We start from the raw sequence: 19,103 nt of genomic DNA, 5'->3' as shown, positions 1-19,103 counted from the left end.
AAGGAGGGTGAGGATTGGCTGTGAAGAGCCTGGAATTTGCAGTTGGAGAGGTGAGTGACTATTAATAGCTCTGTCTGCGGAGATGGATATTCCTTGATCCTCACAGACTCCAGTGTGTGTCTGCAGGGAGAGCCTGCAGCTCCCAGGCTGGAATAAAGGGAGCCAGGAGAGAGGGGGCAGGTGAGGCAGTGCCTGCCGTGCTGGGTGGCAAAGGTTCTGCTGTGCAAGTGTGGAACTGCAGCAGTCTGGGAGGTGTGGGAGCGGTCTGAGAAGCAAAATCTGTCGTAGCTGCCAGGAGGATCTCGGAGAGGAACAGGGAGGAAGGTGGTGGGGATGGCTTCTGGGCTTTGACTTGGTGACCTGCCACTTGTCACCTGTTTGGGTTTAGCCAGGGTATCCTGTTGGGTGAATCAGGGGATGGGAGGGGATGTGGGATGTTTACCTTGGCTCTTTGGGATGGGGTCCTGCCAGATAAAGGTTTAGGTGGAGGGGAGAAGGGAGAGACACGGCAGGACGGAATGGAATGGAATGGAATGGAATGGAATGGAATGGAATGGAATGGAATGGAATGGAATGGGATGGGATGGGATGGGGTGGAATGGAATGGAATGGAATGGAATGGAATGGAATGGAATGGAATGGAATGGAATGGAATGGAATGGAATGGAATGGAATGGAATGGAAGCCCTGTGGAAAGAGCAAAGGAGCACATAAGTAGATGCTTATGTGGATATAGACTCTGTGTATGTGGGATGTATTTCCCAGGATCATGCTGTTGCTTTTACCTTGGAGGAGAGGGGATTTTCCCAGAGCTGATCTCCTAAACATCTTTTATTCTCCAGTTTTTCAGGTTCCTGCAGGGTGAGCACTGAAGCTGCAGATATCAATTTATACTGACTGAACCTTTGAACTGAACCCAGTTTGCAGCTGGATTGATTGTTGTAGATCCCTTCCAACTGAACAATTCCACTCTAATCTCTTCTATTCCTTCCATTGCATTCTTTCCTTTTAGTGAGCACATCTAAACGTTCTCTGGAATGTGTGACATCATACCCACAATAATTCTCTTCCTGAAATACTTCTGCTGTTAAATAGGCCCATTCTGGAAATTCCTTTCTTCCACTTGGCTGATAACCTTGGACCAGTCCAAGGCACTGTGATCAAACTTTGGATCCCAGAGGCCTGTGTTTATGCGAATAAATTTCTCCAGCAACTTGCCATGTGACTGATGACAGTTCTCAACACTGAGAATATGATCATGGAATGACTTTATTAGATGGGATATTGGGAAGGAATTCCTCCCTGTGAGGGTGGTGAGGCCCTGGCACAGGGTGCCCAGAGCAGCTGTGGCTGCCCCTGGATCCTTGGAAGTGTCCAAGGCCAGGCTGGACAGAGCTTGGAGCAACCTGAGACAGTGGAAGGTGTCCCTGCCATGGCAAGTGGTTGGAATGAGATATTTTTTAAGGTCCCTTCCAACTCAAACCAGTCTGGAATTTTATACAAATTATCCTGCTGTAAAACTTTGCTTCCTATTTTGTGGCATTAAAAGCATTTTTAGTTGTGACTTACAGCCTTTGAGAGCCTTTTATAAAGCTATTTTAGATTAAAACTCTTGAGGTATTTGTGTGTTAGTGTATTTTTGATAGGGAAAAAATTCTGCTGCAAAAAATGATGATTGTCTTCATGCATTTTTAAAACTTACTCAACCGGAGCTGTGACAGTGACAAACTGGCCTCAGGTCATTTCTTCTCCTTGACATTTGCAAGTCAGATACATTTTCCAAGCTGTGGCTGCCCCTGGATCACTGCAACTGTCCAAGGCCAGGTTGGATGGGGCTTGGAGCAACCTGGGATAGTGGAAGGTGTCCCTGCCCACTCCAGGGGTGTGGAATTGGATGAGCTTTAAGGTCCTTTCCAACCCAAACCATCTGTGATTCTGTGATACTTTGAACTAAAACACATTTCCTGAAACGTTTCCAATGTAAATTTAGAAAATTCCAGACTTCTAATAGAGTTCTCATTAATTTGTCTTACTGGAAATTAAATGCTAAAAGGGAGTCTTTCAATTCTTGTTATGTTTCTCAATTTCTTTGCTGTTGGTCCTGTAATTTTTGAAAAGGAATGGAGCAGAAAGCTCAGTTCTTGATGGCAGTGCTGTGGCACTGCTTGGCTTCAGCTGGATTTTGGATCTCAGGTCTCATTTTACTTTATTTAAGGACAGCAGCTTAGATTTGAGCCATTGGTGACCTGGGCAAGCAGGGGGTGAGTGCCACACGTTAGAATTCCACCTAGGAAATGGAACTGGTGCTCAGTCGTGGTTTCCCTTGATTTATTGCAGTGAGGAGATCCTGCAGGACAGACACTGGGATAAATTAATTGTAATGCATTGATTTTGTCCTGAAAATCTGCAGAAGTTCATTAGCATTGAACAGGAGCACTGCCTGACCAGCTGCCTGGTGGATATCTGACCAAAAGGAGTCACTTTGTGCCAGCGAGGACACACAAGATGTCACCGTGCACCGAGGTGACATCAAACTGCGTTTGACCCACTTGATGTTTGCCAGGTGACCTGGAACTGCCACTTGCTTGTGTTTAAAAGAAGCAGCAAAATCTTCAGGAGAGTTTCCTAAGGCTGCTCCATTTCCAATCAGTCTGTTAAAACCAGATTCCTGGAGGAAATTGCTGATTTCTTTAGGCCTTGGAAAAGCTTCCTCAGAGCCTCCTTTGCCATCACAGGCAGGGACACCTTCCACTGTCCCAGGCTGCTCCAAGCCCTGTCCAACCTGGCCTTGGACACTTTGGGGATCCAGGGGCTGCCACAGCTTCTCCAGGCAATGTGTGTAAAGTGTGAATCCATAAAGAGCTTAGAGAGATGAGAAATTGTCTCAGTGTTTCATAGAGCTGAGGATTTAGAATAATTTAAATGCATTCTTTACATAGAGCTTTTAAAATAACCCTATCCAATAAAATAGATGCTGTTTCTGCTTGCCCTGCTTGGAAGTAGACCAGGACTTTGTGGTTGATGGGAGGTCTCTGATGTGCTGAGATGGAGTGGGAGGCACAAATCCAGGCAGAGGAGGATTTCAGGGGATCTAAAGGGAAAGCAGCACCACTGCCTACAGAAGCACCACTGAGGGACAGTGTGCTGCCAGTCATGTTGTGCCAGGATAAATACAAACTTGGTTTATTTTACCTATTGTAGTTCTTTTTAAATGTAGGCACAACCTCAGCCCATCCTTTATTTCTCAACTGTTCCTATTAACATTTTGAGGCAGAAGACAAAACCTGCCAGGAGTTTTGACTCTGTAGAGAAGACAAGTTGCCCAGAGCAGCTGTGGCTGCCCCTGGATCCCTGAAGTGTCCAAGGCCAGGTTGGACAGGGCTTGGAGCAGCCTGGGATAGTGAAAGGTGTCCCTGCCCATGGCAGGGGGGGAACTGGATGAGCTTTAATGTCCCCTTCCACCAACCATTCAATGATTCTCTCCATACTCCATACTTATGTGTATATATTGCTATTTTTCAGTTTCATGTGCCTCAAATGATACTTTACAAAGTACATTTGAAGCCATGAATGAATGATAATTTTATTCTGTTAGTTTTTCTGATAACAATTTTTAAGTCCATCCAAGAGATTCCTCTGGATGCCTCTTCCCTCTCCTTATCTACGCTCCTCACTTAAATGATCCCTCAGGTTCTGCTGGTAAAACTGAAGCCTGCTGATATTCTGAGTCCCAAACCATAATTAGTCATCTTCCCTTTTTTAAGCTGATTTTTCAACCCAGCAGCCCCCAATACAGGAGGGGGCTGATGTGAATCCTCTGATTTTATTTTGCTCGACATCGTGCCTTTCACTTCTTTAACTTCTGAGCTTTTCTCTTTTTCCCTCTCTCTTTTCCATCCCAGTCCATTACTCTAATTTGCTATTCCTGGAGGGAACTGCTGATCCTTTTTGCTGTTTCCCAGCCACACTGGATGTGTTATTTTTAAGGCAGCCTCACTACCTGCAATATGATGACTCATTTTGGATTTGCCAGGTCCCCACATTTCTGCTGAGAAATCAGCTCCTGGATGGAATTCCTGAGAGGATTGTTGGGAGCACAGCACATAATCCCCAAATCCTTGGAGGATGTTAAAGTCACAACTATTCCCTAAACACCACCCAATGCTGCCCTTCTAAAATGAGGGGGCAGAGAGTGCCCCAAGGACATTTAATTCCCCCTGTCCCTGGAAGTCTCCAACGCCAGGTTGGATGGAGCTTTGAGCAATCTGGATTTTTAAATCCCTCCAGGGATGGGGACTCCACCACTTCCCTGGGCAGCCTGGACAATCCTTTCCATGAAGAAATTTTCCATCCTCCTCCCTCGCTCTCCATCTGCCATCCATCCTGACAGTCACAGGGGTCTCTCAGTTATCCATGTAAAATAATTGCCCCACACAAATCTTGTGATTTTTTTTTTTTTTTAAACAAGCCTGCCTGCTTGCCTGTGTCAAAAAACAAGTAAAAGAGGAGTTACCACAAATTTGTCACTTTTTACCTGCTTGAGCAACCAGGAGGATTGCATTTCAACCATAAAATGTAATTTACTTAATTAGTAATTGCTTTGTTTTGCTGAGCTGGACTAGTGTAGAAATCTTTGTTTTAAAGCAAGCAAATGAAAACTGTGCTAAAACATCCTAGGCTGTCACCCCTCAGCTGTGGGGTTTATTATGTTTGGAGTTTCTTCCAGGCTTTTTGTAAGGAATAAAATATTTACAGGATGGAAAGAAGGGATTTCTATTTGCTTTTTTGTATTTATTTTTTTATCTTCCCAAGCTTTCTGAAGAGGTGCTGTATCAGAACATCCAGTGCAAAAACAGAACTCTAATTCAAGTATTCCCAGAAATTAGTTTGGGTTGTGGTTTTTTTTAGGAGAGGGATTATAGGACATGAACATGGTTTAGAACACTTCTTTAGGGGTTGAAAAACTTAGTTTATGAACCAGAAGTAGTAAATGCTGCACAGCCCCATGATTCCAGTGCTGTTCTTCCTCCCTGGATTTTGGTGAGTTGGGCAGGAGCTGGTGGGGTTCTCAGGGTCAGGTGTAACAGGGAATCTCATCCCAGCTCTTGGCTGGAAAATCAATAACAAAAACCTTGAGATAAGGGATCATCATGGGATCCCTGTATCCCTGCTGCCTTTCTGACAGAACCTTTGCACTTCCAAACTGGTGAAATCAGATTTTATTGCCACCAGAGCTGTTTTACAAACAGCATTGTGGAGTTTTGCCAGTTCAAATATTAGGGATTCTCAGCTCCCCCCAAGCACAATTTGAATCCGATCTCCTGGCCCAAATACATGTGAGAGACCCATTAAGCCTTTTAACACCCAAAACCTGCTTTTGTTAATATTCTCTGTGTGCTCCATCTGCTGCTGTGTTTGTCCATAGCCAATGGATTTGAGAGCAATTCACTTCTCTGGTCTGAGGCCAAAATGTCCAAAATACCATATGGACATTTGAAAGTTAATGAGCATTTAAAAATTTCAATATCTAAGGCTGTTGTGATCCCTGAACCTGAATTTTGAGTTTGGCTTCTTCTTGTAACCCTAAATATTTTATCATTTTGGATTTTTAGCTTTGCAAATGAAAATCACTGCGTTCGTACTTTCACACCAGCCCTTTGGGGCAGTAATTTGATTTGTAACTGGTTTTGGGCTCTTCTGGAGTTGCCTGTTACTAAAATGAGCTGAAATAGGAAATTTGGTGTCCCCAGAGATGTTGTTTAAGGGTGTGAATCAAGGATGAAATCAGGAGGATGCTGCCAATGCCAGAGAACAGTGTGGAGTATAAAAAGCAAAGATGGGAGCCAGGACAGTGTTTGTGCTATAGAGAGACTTAATTAGTCAATTAATTGATGGATTACTGATTAATTGATTAATTACCAGGCAGCTTCTGTTGTATTAATCATTGATCATACTCAGGGCGGTGCTGGGCACCTTGGCTTTGGCCACACACCTGGAATACCATTTTTTTAAGGTGGTTCCAAACCTGAAAAGTTCACTTCAAGCATTTTGAATAATAAAAACTAAAAGCAAGGAGCTTTTTGCCATCACTTCTTACAATCCAAATCATTCCAGGATTCTGCTTTGTACCCAGTTGTTGTAAATACCAGCTTGGCAGAAAAAAAGAAATTATGATAGACAGAAAACAGGGGCAAATTCCCAGTTCCAGGATCTAGGAAGACATCAGGAATTACAGCTGGAGCAAAAAAATGGGGCTTGAACTGATTCTCTTTTTAGCTCCTGGCTTGGGAGCAGAGCTGAAAAGGATGGATTGAAAATTAGCCAGATGAACAAGTGCATTTTGGACATCACAAAGGGCTGTTTTCTGAGCAGTTACTGTAAATATCTTGCTATAACCTGAGGGTGTGGAGAGCATGGAGTCCTGTCTGCATTTCTATTCCCAACTGCTCCAGGAAGGGCCTTCACACCCCTCTAGAGCTGCCCTAAAAACCCTGCCAGAGCAGACCAGGAGCATCCAGGTGAAGCTCTCCTCACCCTCCACAAATTCAGGGAAATGGCAAATTCATGACTGAAAAGCAAATGAAGACATTCCTGGGAGTGTCCAAAATCAGGTTGGATGGGCTTGGAGCACCCTGGGATAGTGGAAGGTGTCCTTGCCATGGCAGGGGTTGGAATTGGATGAGCTTTAAGGTCCCTCCCAACCTAAACCATCCTGGGATTGTAATACTACATGGTCTGTTTCAAACTGAGCACTCTTCTGCCATGTTAATTTATTTTAAATCTTTCCATCTAAATATTTCCCTGGGTAACATTGGATAAGGCTGAGCCACAATTCAGTATTTAAGAAAAACTGCAAAGGAGCTTCTTTATCTCAGGCTTCCACTTTCCTGTGGAGCAACAAACCTTTTTGTTTTATCAGTAGGGGCTGTTCATATCCTACTTTGGATTCTTCAAATACAGAACAAAAGCAAATCGTTGCAAGGAGAATCAATATTGCACAACTTAAACCCTTTTCCAGAACTTCTTTCCCACTGAGCTTTGTCTGAACACAGGAGAGGATATGACACATGTCTCTGGCCCAGAAGTGATATTGATTGACAGTCTGACAAGTTCTGTCACTCTGGTTTATTTATAGTGTGTGCAGCAAGCAATCAACAATCTCTCTAATATTTTTGGACAGTTGCTTCTAGTTTTCAGGATGAGTTTTGCTCACCCAAATGATCCCGTACCCAGACAGCTGCAGTAAGGCCTGGGAGGTTTGTTTTGGATATAGGTGGGAAGTAAAACTGAGGGTGAATTGAAATAAGAGTGGAACAATCTCTTGTGTCCAACAGCTTGCAACTGTATTGAGCCTTAAAAAACCGGTCTGAAAGCAAGTTTAGTCTGAGCAAGAGAAAATCAAGGCAATGTGTGTCCAAAACAGTGCTTCTGTCATTTTCTTAATATCTTTTTGGGCTCATAAATTCTCCTAATTCCTGGCATGATGAAGGAAACAGCTTCCAGCTGACATATGGCATCGTGCAACCACAAAGTCCCATGGAAGAGCTCCGAGTGCTGTGCAAAATCATCGCTTGCCCAGCCAGATTCCCAAGCAGCCAGGATTCTGCAGCTCCTCAGGGCAGGGAGGCCCCAGCATCCATCCCCTTGTCTTTGACCTCCAGCTGGGAAAAGCTCCTCCAGGCAGGCAGGACCCCATTGTGTCAACACTGTGACCCTGTGGAATGGAGACAAACAAGCAGTGCCACGTGTCTAAGCTGTCCTGCCAGGAGCTGGAGGTTTTCTCTCCATCAGCCCATGCCAGAGGCCCCTCTGCCGCTCCCAGCGCTGTCAGCCGGCCTTTCTTAGGAGTCTGTGCAATATAAAGGAAATGGTCATCAAAAGAAAATATTTCCCTGCAGATTCCTGTGGGTTTTGTCAGCATTTTGGGGCGGTTGGGTTTCTCTGTGAGGTTGCAGCAGCACGGTTGTGTTAGGGGTGATGCCTGTGGAGCTCCAAGCGTTGTGCTTACCATGAAAAATGCGGCTAACCCATAAGGAGAATTCCTTAAGGAGCACGTGCTTTCATACAAATGGAATTCACCACCCCCTGGATCAAGCTGTGATCCTGGGGAGGGAGAGGAAGGAAGACAGAAGGAGGGACAGACATCTTCTCACCAGAGAAGACCTGCACTCTTCCTTCCTCATCCTCTGCTCTGCAAATCCAGAGCTGCCTCCCCTTCTGGGGAGCCTGCCTCCCGCTGTGTAATGTCTTCATAATCTTGGGAATGGAGTGATGGGATCTTGGGAAGGAGTTGTTCCCTGTGAGGGTGGGCAGGCCCTGGCACAGGGTGCCCAGAGAAGCTGTGGCTGCCCCTGGATCCCTCCCTGGATCCCTGGAAGTGCCCAAGGCCAGGTCGGACAGGGCTTGGAGCAACCTGGGACAGTGGAAGTCCAGTTTTGCATGGCTCTGGGTAATGAGCAGGAAATAGCTGCTGTTTATATAAATGGAAGGACCCTTCAGGGGGAAAAAAAATCAACTGTAAAAGGTCTCCAAGAGTGAGATAGTCAAATGTGAGAGCAAATCTTTTTTTAAAGCCATTGCTGTGTCTGGTGCATCCACATTCATTTGACTGCTCCACTCTTGGGCTGATGAGCCTTGAAACAGTAATAAGGGGGTGGCATTTTTTCATGGGAACAAATGTATTTATTATCCTCAGAGCCTTCAGAAATGCTGGATTCTCAACCATCCATTAACTTGCTCTTCAGAACAGTCCCACCCTTGCTTTCAGCTTTTCCTCTATTTTTACATCCATTTAGCATGAGTGGGCTGGAATAGTTTCACGGCAAGGCAGCGAGTGAGTGAGTGAGTGATGGGGTAGCTGTGGTTCTGTGGGATGATCAGTGGGAAATGAAACCTGCTCCAGCCCCTGGAGGAGGGTAAATGCCCCCAAGTGCATTTACCTGGCTGCTTGTCCAAGGAGAGGCATCTCCTGCCAGGAGAACCAGCCATGGAAATGTGTCCCATCACACAAAAATGGATCTGTGTGATGAGGGAAGAAAGGAAAGGATATCCCATCCTTCCTGCCCTGAGCTGGCAGAGCAGGATTCACCCAGTGATGTTTTAAACTGTTCCCACTGAGCAGGGAAGGTCTGGCAGTGCCCTGGGTAAGAAGCTGCTCAGAGCTGACCTCCCTAAATCCCATGTGCCGAGGGATATTCCCTGGGAACAGCTCCCCAAAAGGCAGGAGGAGATGCACGGCCTAAGCCCAGAGCTCTGCAGCTGTGTGAAGAGCCAGGCAGGCTGGGAAGATCCTTCTGGAAAGAGATTGACTCATGCCATGGGAGAGCAAGCTTTGATGACACCCCTGCTGCAAGTCCTTTTGGAAATGCTGGAGCTCTTCATCTTTGGAGGCTGGTTTCCAGTGCACAATGAGTTCCCAGATGTCTTTCCCAGCTCTTTTCTCCGTGTCCCCTCTCCAGCACGTCGCCAGGCACATTCTTTCCGGTGTCACTGCTCCCAGCAATCAACGTTCAAGGGCCTTGGCTGCAAGTCTGGCTGGTGGAGGCTTTGGTGGAGCTGTGCCAGGGAGCCTACATGGTGTCTGATCTCTCATTTCTCACTTCTGGGGTAATTCCTCAAGTGCCAGATCTGCACGTTCATTTCCCAACGTGATTTTCTGCAGAAATAAATTCCCAATCACTCTAAAGGGAATGGATTTACAGCTGCATGTAGTTGAAGGCATGAAGTTACGTTTTTGTCCTGAGAAGGTGCTTGTAAATCCTATTTTTGAAGAGTTTCTGAGGGCTGGGCAATAAAGAATGAGAAATGCTGGATGGGCTTAAAATAGCACATGAAAGTGTTTTGCAGGGGAAAATGCTTTGGCTCCATCTGGCTGACCCGAGGAGGTGATCATAAAGCAGAAATGTTCCTGGGGCTGCTGCAGCTTCAAAGCTGTCACTCAGCAGAAACAAAGGGATGGGCAGTGGTTAACGGGGTTTAGAAGGAGGGTTGGTAAAACAGAATCACAGAATCAGCTTGGAAAAGCCCTCCAAGATTACTGAGTCCAACCATTGCCCCAGAACTGCCAAAGCCACCGCTGACCCACGTCCTTGAGCACCACATCCACGTGGCTTCAGGCATGGGGCCTCACCCCTGCCCTGGGCAGCAAATAATTTCTCCTCTTTACCCACCTGGGAGCAATGAATGCCACAAGAGGGACAGTTTTGTGTGGCTGCCTGGCTTTTCCTTCTGGGCTTGGTGGTTAATGAGCTCTCAATTGCAGCAGTGGAGCTGAAGTCCTTGGTTCAAGGAGTTGAAGTGTGGTTTTATAGTGCTTTGTCCTGCCCTTAGATAAAGGACTTTATCATCTGTCCCTGTAAAAATCCTTGTGACACACAGGCCGCTTTCAGGAGTCTGCACTGCTTGAGACTCGCAAAGAAAAAGAATGAAGGAGAATATTTTGTCTTGTAAATTAATGTCAGCTGCATGTAGCAATTAAGGCCTTGATCAGATAGTGGTCAATGAAACTACTCTTGAAAAAGTGAAATGGCACATTCTGGAATTCAGTGCTGTTAGTGACAACTCCCAGGGGGTGGGAGGCTGAGACAGGACCAAAGCATGGGCTCTGTAGCCAAGGAGAAGCAAATTCTCTTTCAGGAATTTCAGGAGAACCTTCAGAGCCTCAGCACTTGTGTGCTGCCATTGTTTGGGTGTTATTCAGATGATTTTGATACAGAAACATTTAAAATACATGAAAAATTAAAGATGGCTTTTAAATACCTACTTGATGCAGCCCCGTGTGCTTTTTGCTTTGCACAGTTATTGTGTGGTAATTCTTAAGGCAGCTCAGTCATTGCTTCCCAGAGCTGGAGTGCTGTGTGTTTTCCTTGGGGAGGAGATTAAGTGAACACTGCCTTTCTTACTCCTATTGATTGTGGAGATGATATTAAATTAAAATAAGCCACAAAACAACTTTGGATTTCTACTATGAGCAATCTAATAAATTTTGTTCAATATTTTTCATCTCATTTTCTTTCCTTTTGCACCACTGCAAAGCCTCAAGCCCAGCAGAGACGAGAGTCTTGTCATGTGAAGATCCATAGAAAGCAAAGGATATTTTCTTTGTGTTGCTGACATTTGCATGTCAAGGGGGTTTGAGCCTCTTTCTGCTGTTTTTCATTCAAGGTGACGAGGCAGGACAGACGTGGCAGGAGGGCAGCAGTGTCAGCAACAGGAACAGGGATTTACAGGAAGTTTCCTAGGTTTCCCAGGAGGAAAATCAGAGCAGGATGCTGGATGCTTTGGTGTTGTTACCTCTCCTGAGGTCATTCCTGGTGGTTGGATCCAGATTTTGTTTAGGGAATGTAAGACATGGGGACCACCATGGGGGACCACAGCTTTTGCTTCCATGTGGGAGCTTTATTTGGGATTATTTGGGGCATAAAGAAGAGCCAACAAACAAATTATAAAGGCTGAAAACCAGTAAGATATAAAACTTACAGGATTATGGAGTAGTTTTGAGTCAGAAGTGACCTTTAAAGCTCATCCCATTCCACCCCTGCCAAGCAGGGACACCTTCCCCTATCCCAGGGTGTTCCAAGCCCTGTCCAGCCTGGCCTTGGACACTTCCAGGGATCCAGGTTCTGCCACAGCTTCTCTGAGCACCCTGTGCCAATGTTTTATCATTGTAAGAAATGCCTTCTTCATATCTCATCTTAATCAACTCTCCTTCAGTTTGAAACCTTTCCCTTTGTCCAATCGCAACAGGCCCTGATAAATAAAAAATGTCTCATGTATTTTTAAACCTGCTGGATTTTGAGTGCTGGGACTTTCCAGGCATGTTTCATCTGGCACAAATTGCCCCAGATTCTGCTACTTTCTTATTTTTTGCTATATCCAAAAAAAGGAGCAAACCACATTAATTTTCCTCTACCTTTCCCATCTCTGCTTTGCCTTAAAATAGAAAGGACAAGTTTTCTTGCTGGAGGTCAGCACTTATCAAAGTTTATGAGATCAGAGTGGAAGATAGTGCAGAGCAGAGCTTCTTTTTGCATCCAAAGCTATTAAAGCTTCCTTGATAGAAATCGTATTCATTGGAGCCAAAATTAATCCAAACCCAGCCATGACTTACCTTCAGAACAACAAAAGATACCACAGTAAGGAAGAGTCCTGCCAAGCAGAAACTAAACCCAAAAATAAAAGGAGGACCAATTGAGTCCCCAGCCCTGGAGGGATTTAAAATAGGTGTGGATGTGGCACTTGGGGACATGGGTTAGTGATGGCCTTGGCAGTGCTGGGGTGAGGTTGGACCTGATGGTCCTGAAGGTCTTTTCCAAGTGAAACAATTCTGTGATTCTGTAAATGAGCAGTTGCTTCCACCTGCCTGAAATAAATCCTTCAATATTTGGCTGGATGGAAAATCTTACCCAAAGCCACACTTTTCCTGTGGTTTGGCTTACTTCAGGGTCTTTTCCTAACATATAACCCCAATTCTGGTCTGAGTAAAGAAGGTTTTTTCCCTGAATTTGACAGTGGGTGAGTGCTGGTGGCACCTCACAGGGCACAGGTGGAACATTTGGGGCCCCACAGGACTGTGTTTGTCATGGCTGGTGACTAAGGACTGTTAATTAAGGATTATTACTAAAGACTGCAGCAGTTTGTGGGATTCAGGGCTTATTTGGGGAGATTTTCCAGCAGCAAAGGTCAGAAGAACCTCTTGGGTCCCCAAGAGACTGTCATCTAGATCCCTTGCAAGTGAGCAAGGGACTTCTCAACGCCATGGCACACACAGCCATCATCATCTGTGCTCGTGGCAGGGGGCTGGAATTTGGATGATCTTTGAGGTCCCTTCCAACCCCAACCAGTCTGGGATTCCACTAAACCATGTGCCAGGAAGGTAAAACTCTGTGGAGAAACTCAGGTGGGAGGATTTTAAGGAAAATACTCAAGAAGTGAACTGGAGTTGGTTTAGCACCCCTGGCCAGATTGTCAGGAGGAAACAGGGAGAGTGTGGAGCAGTGCATGTCCTGGAAAAGACATGGTTATCTTCTAATGAACTGGAGAGAAGGGATATTTCTGATTTAATCTCTTCATCATTAATGCTCTGCTTGCAATCACTGGATCTGCAAATAACTTTTTAAGGAGCTTCTTGATTGCTGAAAGGCTTTAGATATTCCTGGGTACGATGACAACAGAGTTCTGTGTAGCCTAAAAAAAAAAAAAATCTGTTAAACTGCTGCTTATCCAACATTAACTACAGCAATTTTTAATTAACCTGATTTAGAAGCCAAATATATCACTGATGAAAATGAGAGGGTAGAACATCCAGTCATTTATTCCAGTACAGCGGTCATGATTGTTGAATTAGATTTATTCAAATGAACCTCAGCATTTTGGCACAGAAGTCAGTGGTGCCAGGGTTTGAAAGCAGTGGGATTTGGGGCATGGGAGGGGGGACTGTGCTTTGTCGCTCAGAAGAGGGAAGGGTGGACCCACGCTCGCTTTTATTTAATAAAATAAAATAAAATACTAAAAAGGACGGGTGTAAATCCACCGCTAATTACCTCCTTCCAGCCTTTGCTGGCAGCCAACAGCCAGTATCAGTGGGGCTTGGCATGGAAACATTCTCCAAGGGCCATTCCATTGGCTCTGCTCTGGGATGATGGCCAAGGGGACACACAGATAAAGCGGGTGGTGACACGCAGCAAAGCCGAATTGTCCACCAGCAAAGTAGGATTTAACGGGTCCCATTCACTCTGCCAGGGGGATTTACTCAGCAGCACCTAAGAAGGATGGAGTCATTCAGGTGTTACTCTTTTCAGTAGGGAAAACTTCCAAGGAATTGAAGGAAATGAGGAGCAAAATGGTGACAGCAGCCAGGGAAGGGCTGGAGCTGTGCCAGGGGAGGTTTAGGTTGGGTTTTAGGGAAAGGCTCTTCCCCCAGAGGGTGCTGGCACTGCCCAGGCTCCCCAGGGAATGGGCACGGCCCCGAGGCTGCCAGAGCTCCAGGAGCCTTTGGACAGCACTGCCAGGGATGCCCAGGGTGAGGTTGTTGGAGGGTCTGGGCAGGGACAGGGGCTGTCCTGGATGACCCCTGTGGGTCCCTTCTAACTCAAGACATTGTGTGATTGTGTGGAAAAGGAGCAGACTGAGGTGCAGAGGTTGTGTCTGTGGTCTCCACAGAGGACAGGAATTTCCAGTGAAGTAGGAGTTGGATGCTGAACACCTGCACTGTGTGGGTGCACACAGGCTCTGGGGTGTGCCACGATTTCCAGCCCCCCACTTCCATAACATAATTCCCCTGAACTCCCTCTGACCTGTCTGGGTGAGGCTGATGCAAACTGAAGATGCTCTGCAGCCCTCCCCAAAGTGCCCATTAAAGCCTGCACGGCTCCAGCGGGTCGGAGCGCGTTCCTTCCAGGTGGCCTGGCAGGTCATCGGGTCCCTCCTGGGAGTGGCACTTGTGCAGCCATGGGTGAATACAAGGATGCTGTGTTTTCCTGCAGGATCCCTGCCTTCCCTTCAGCAACAAACTCTGCTTTATGCAAGTGCTGAGCTCTCCAAAGTGCTGCCACGCAGCCCAGGAAACTCTCCTGTCTCGCTGTGCTGGTGGGGTTTTGTACCTGAATTCCATTCAGAGTATGAGTTTTCCCAACAGTTTTCTCCAAATCACAGTGAGCACACCTGCATTCTGCATTCTGATCCTTGTTTCCTACAGGAATAAAGATGAAATATTGATGATGTCACATGTAAGTCTGTGGAGCACCATCACAGTCCTTCCTATTCCCAGAGCATCCCCCTGTGTTCTCCCTCGGTGTCCTCTGTGCTCACACAGATTGTTTATTGCTTTTCAGGGGTGCCATCCTTACTTGACTGATATAATCCTAATTCCTGTTTTTCTCTCCTTTCAGGTTATCCAACGGGCTATCCCACTGCTGCCCCGGCCTACAATCCCAACATGTATCCAACCAGCAGCCCTGGCTATGCCCCAGGTAAAAATCCTGCAAAAAGCCTGAAAACATTCCTTGTTCATCCATTTCCCAGCACACACTGGAGATGAAAAATAAGATAATAATATCTCACCCTTCGATTCAAATTTTGGTTGCTTGAGATGTTTATTCTGAATGGTTTTGCCTCAGAAGAGCTGCAGGATTTTAACACTTCCAAATGGAGCTCAATGTGCAGCAGGAAGAGCTGCTTGCATAAAGAACAAAAAATTGGACTTTGTGCCAGTCTTGCTAAACCCTCTGTCCCCTTAATTGCCAAGTTTTCAGTCTCCCAGTTGTCATAAAATCAGTGGATCCCCAGGCTCAGGCGCTTTCCAAGGCTGATGAAACAGGAATGAGGGGTTTGTTGCCAAAATCTTTTGGTTTTGTCTTCTCCACATCACAGTTTACACATATTCCATAAAACTGTTTATTGTGGATGATTCTGGAAGGGATCTGTCGTGTTTTGTTTGGGTTTATGTGCTTTTAATAAGGTCTTTAGCTGCATTTCTTCCCATTAAAGCCTTAACGTGGAACATGAAACAATTTTTGTTTCCCTGGATTTGTCCTGACCACCCTCAAATTCCCCTGAAGGATAAAACACCGGCAGAATTAAATGAAAACAACTCCATAGAATAAGAAAAAACCCATAAATTTATTAGTAGCTTGTCCTGCCAGAGGCTGGCAATGTCCTCCCTGCTCAGGCAGGAATGTAAATACTGCAGCATTCCAGAATTTTGGCCTGGATGTTATAAAATGTCACTTGTTCCCAGTCGTGCAGACAGCAGCTCCTCCTCTGAGTGGGCAGGTGGCCAAGGGGAACACCCAAGTGAGAGGAAACCCCAAATCATAGGGATTTTTGGGGGGGGTCTGTATTGCTTCTTAGACATCATTTAATAATTTCCATCTTGGAAATCTCCTGATGTCTGGAGAGCTGACAGGTCGTTTTGTATGGTGAACAAAAACCTTCCAGTGGGGAACATAAAGCTAAGCTTTAAACTAGAGAGGAAACTAGGAAGACTAAAATTCAGAAATTAAAATTGAAATGAAAATGCTTAAACTTTTGTAGAATTTCCCATAAATCTTGAGGCCAAGTTGGAGAGAGCTGGTTTAGGTAAAGGTGTCCCTGCCCAAGGCACAGGGTTGGAACTGGGTTGTCCTTAGTGTCCCTTCCAACCCAAACAATTCTGTGGTTCTGTTCTAAACAATTTTTACAGCTCTTGAAATCAATACAATTTAATATCGCAGCAGGATATTAAACCATTGTAACCACTCTGGGAAGCAGGAGCAGGCTCTGCTGCTCAGGACCTCCCAGCACCACACTCAGTGGTCCCTTCTCAATGGAAAGCAGACTTCCAGGAGGAAAGAAAGAAAGAAGAGATTTTGTGAGCTAAGGGATGGAAAAGAAGTGCCATAAAATCTCCCAGCAGTGGGGACATGTGACAGAGTGACAGCATCCTCAACTGTGTTAAATGGAATTGGGCTGAACTAATTCTGTGGTTCAGCGGCTCAGTTAAAACCTTCATCAGTACAGAGAGTGTTTCCTCAGATTGAAGGAGCTGCTGTCACACAGGAGGCTGAAAAAAACCTGGAGTGTTCCTGGTGTCCTTCAAACACACTGGGAATCGGCTTGGGGGTTAAAATCTTGGACTTCTGAAACAGCAGAATAATTCTAAATATGTTTTAAGGGATTTTATACATTGGGTCTAAAAAAGAAAGAGATGCTGCATGTTCTCAGCAGAATTACTGCTCCTGGGCATCCCATCCATGGACAAGGACCTGTCCCAAAGCTCTCAGGCTGAGAAGGAGGTGGTACCTGCTGGCAGAAATCCCTCCAGCTCACTAAAGAGCAATCACAAACCAAGGGTTCATCTGATTCTCCATATGGAGATTAACTGGGGAAAGGTGCCCCTCCATACTGCTTGGAATAGAGGTTAGAAAGGGTGGGAAGAGCTTGTGGTTTCTGGATTCTTGGGATGTAACTGCAAGCAAGGCCTGTTGAATGGAACCATCCTGTCCCAGCCTGATCATCCTCCCTGCTCCTGCTCACTCTCAGATGTCTCTTGCCTCAAACCTCATGAATTTTGCTGGATTCCGTACAAAGTCGTGGTGGGAGATCAACCCCTGAGTGGAGATAATTCCAGTTTTCAAATCCCATGTGCTTTTGTCCCTGATGTTACCCAAACACCCCCTGATGCTTCACTGGGAGTCAGCATCAGCTCATGGTTGTTCCCAAAATCCTGGGATCCACGTGGGAAATTAAATGATGTAGTGACCTAAGTTTTGTAACAGCATCAGAAGGAAACAAGGAGAGGAACTTGGAGAAGTCTGGAGTCCTCTTGGGTCCTCCAGTCCTCCAGTGAGGAAAGGAAAATGGTAACTGGAGCCAGTCTTGGTTTCTCCCTCTCCCAGTGCCATGTTTCTAGTGGATATTTGCTGGTGTTTGAGCCCAAAAGGTATTAAATTATTCCCCAGATTATTCCAGAGGAACCCTACAAGCAAGGGCACGAATAGTACTGGATGATCCTTGTTGATCCCTCCTAGCTCAGGATGTTCTGTGATTCTATCAATTCCTTTCCATTCCACTTCAAATTCCTGCCTTGTGTGATTTTCTTGCTGCATTTTCCCACTGTTTATAGAGGGAGGTAAAGGCAAGGCAAAACACCAGCACTGCAAACTCATGCTTGCGATAAGCCTGGTTTTTAGGACACTGTTCTTAAAAAATCCCTTTCAAGTATGCAAAAATGAGCATCTAAAATCACTCTGCTGCAGAGACACAATTAAAAAAAAATAAAATTATGTATGTCTTCATTAAGCCTGGTGCATGTTCCCTCGCAGGCATTCTGTCTTCCTCATGGTTGTTTTGTTTTAAGTTCTTTCATTAAAGCCTCCCTTTTTATTTTCCTGAAAGTAGGACACACACTTTGCTCGTGGAGGCTGGCTGAGGTTGGAGCTGTGTTTATTAATAATGCAGGGCAAAAGTAATGGCTTTGCAGTAGTGCCCTTACAGAGCAGAACTAAAATCAGCCCCAGAAATTAGGGATCTGTGTGGGAATGTCGTGGGACAGGACGGAGGCTCCGATCCTCCTTTCCTGCTTCTGGATCCTGTCAGGAGGAAAGGCTGCTTCACAGAAGGAAGTGGTGGCATCAGCAGTGCTCTGAGCCATCCTCTAGAGGTGCCCACCGACTCTTTGGGGACACCTGTGGGTCCCCTAAGGGGTATCATGGGCTCTGGAGAGGTGATTATCCTGTAGTGCCTCACAAGGCTTTCCAAGGATAAATGCTCCCATCCTTTTGAGGCACTCGGGCACAGGACTGCCTGGGGAATTAAGCTTATTGCAAACTTTGTTCAGGGCTGGAGGCTGTATCCATCACAAATGAGGTTGTCAGAGGGAAGCAAGATATCCTACAATGGCTTGAAAGGGTTCATATTTTTTGTCTTTTCCACTTGAAATATATCCTGAACATTCCCACCTCATCTAAAGGTCCTGTCAGGAAAACAGAGCAGTCCCAGTGGTGCAGAGACCCACAGCTCACATTGTTTGCTCAGTTCCCACTGGTTGATTTGCTAGGGATTAAACTGATAATGGATAAAAACTCTTTATTTTATTTATTTTTAGGTGAGAGGATAAACCAAATCCAGAAGACTCTGGTTGGAGGTAGTCCGTAAATGATATTAGATAGCCATGGCTAGATTGTGAATTATTGCAAAGGACCAGAAGGCCTTAATGTTCCTGGAAGCCTCTTTGGTCCACCTTTTGTGTAGTTTTAAGTGATGGATTCTCTGAGGATCCATGATTTAATGAAGAACATCCAGATCTATGGCAATCTCCCAGCCATCTCCAACCCAAATTGCCTTGATTTTGTGGCAGGTTTAATGTGGAGAGGGAAAACCACAGAGGAAGCATTCACGTAACATTGGAATGAACTGTCTCATCAGTCTCAGAGATTAAAACCTCTGTGAAATCTAGAGGCAAAAATGAATCTGATTCTGAATAAAAGCATAAGTGAAGGAGTGTTTCTGTCGCAGCGCTGGGAGTTGCTCTCTGGTGTGATGTTCCCGAGTGCAGCCTACCATGGAAAATAAAGCAAGGCAGCCTGGAAATCCTTAATAACTCCCAAACCTTTGGGAGAGGGCAG

The 19,103-nt window shown here is 45.5% G+C and overlaps 1 protein-coding gene across 8 annotated transcripts in view; it reads left to right on the top strand.

Moving 5' to 3' along the window:
• FAM168A (family with sequence similarity 168 member A) overlaps nt 1-19,103 on the top strand; it is a 132,398-nt gene that overhangs the window by 101,925 nt on the left and 11,370 nt on the right. For all 8 annotated transcript variants that reach the window (XM_086883667.1, XM_086883669.1, XM_086883671.1 and 5 more), the window contains one exon: nt 14,889-14,969. In XM_086883667.1, coding sequence (XP_086739793.1) covers nt 14,889-14,969 — 81 coding nt within the window. The remainder of the gene's footprint in view (nt 1-14,888; nt 14,970-19,103) is intronic.

The sequence above is a fragment of the Cyanistes caeruleus genome, chromosome 3 (genome assembly GCF_971803275.1).
Source record: "Cyanistes caeruleus chromosome 3, bCyaCae1.hap1.1, whole genome shotgun sequence".
Lineage (NCBI taxonomy): Eukaryota > Metazoa > Chordata > Aves > Passeriformes > Paridae > Cyanistes > Cyanistes caeruleus.
This window is presented reverse-complemented; position numbering and strand designations above follow the sequence as displayed.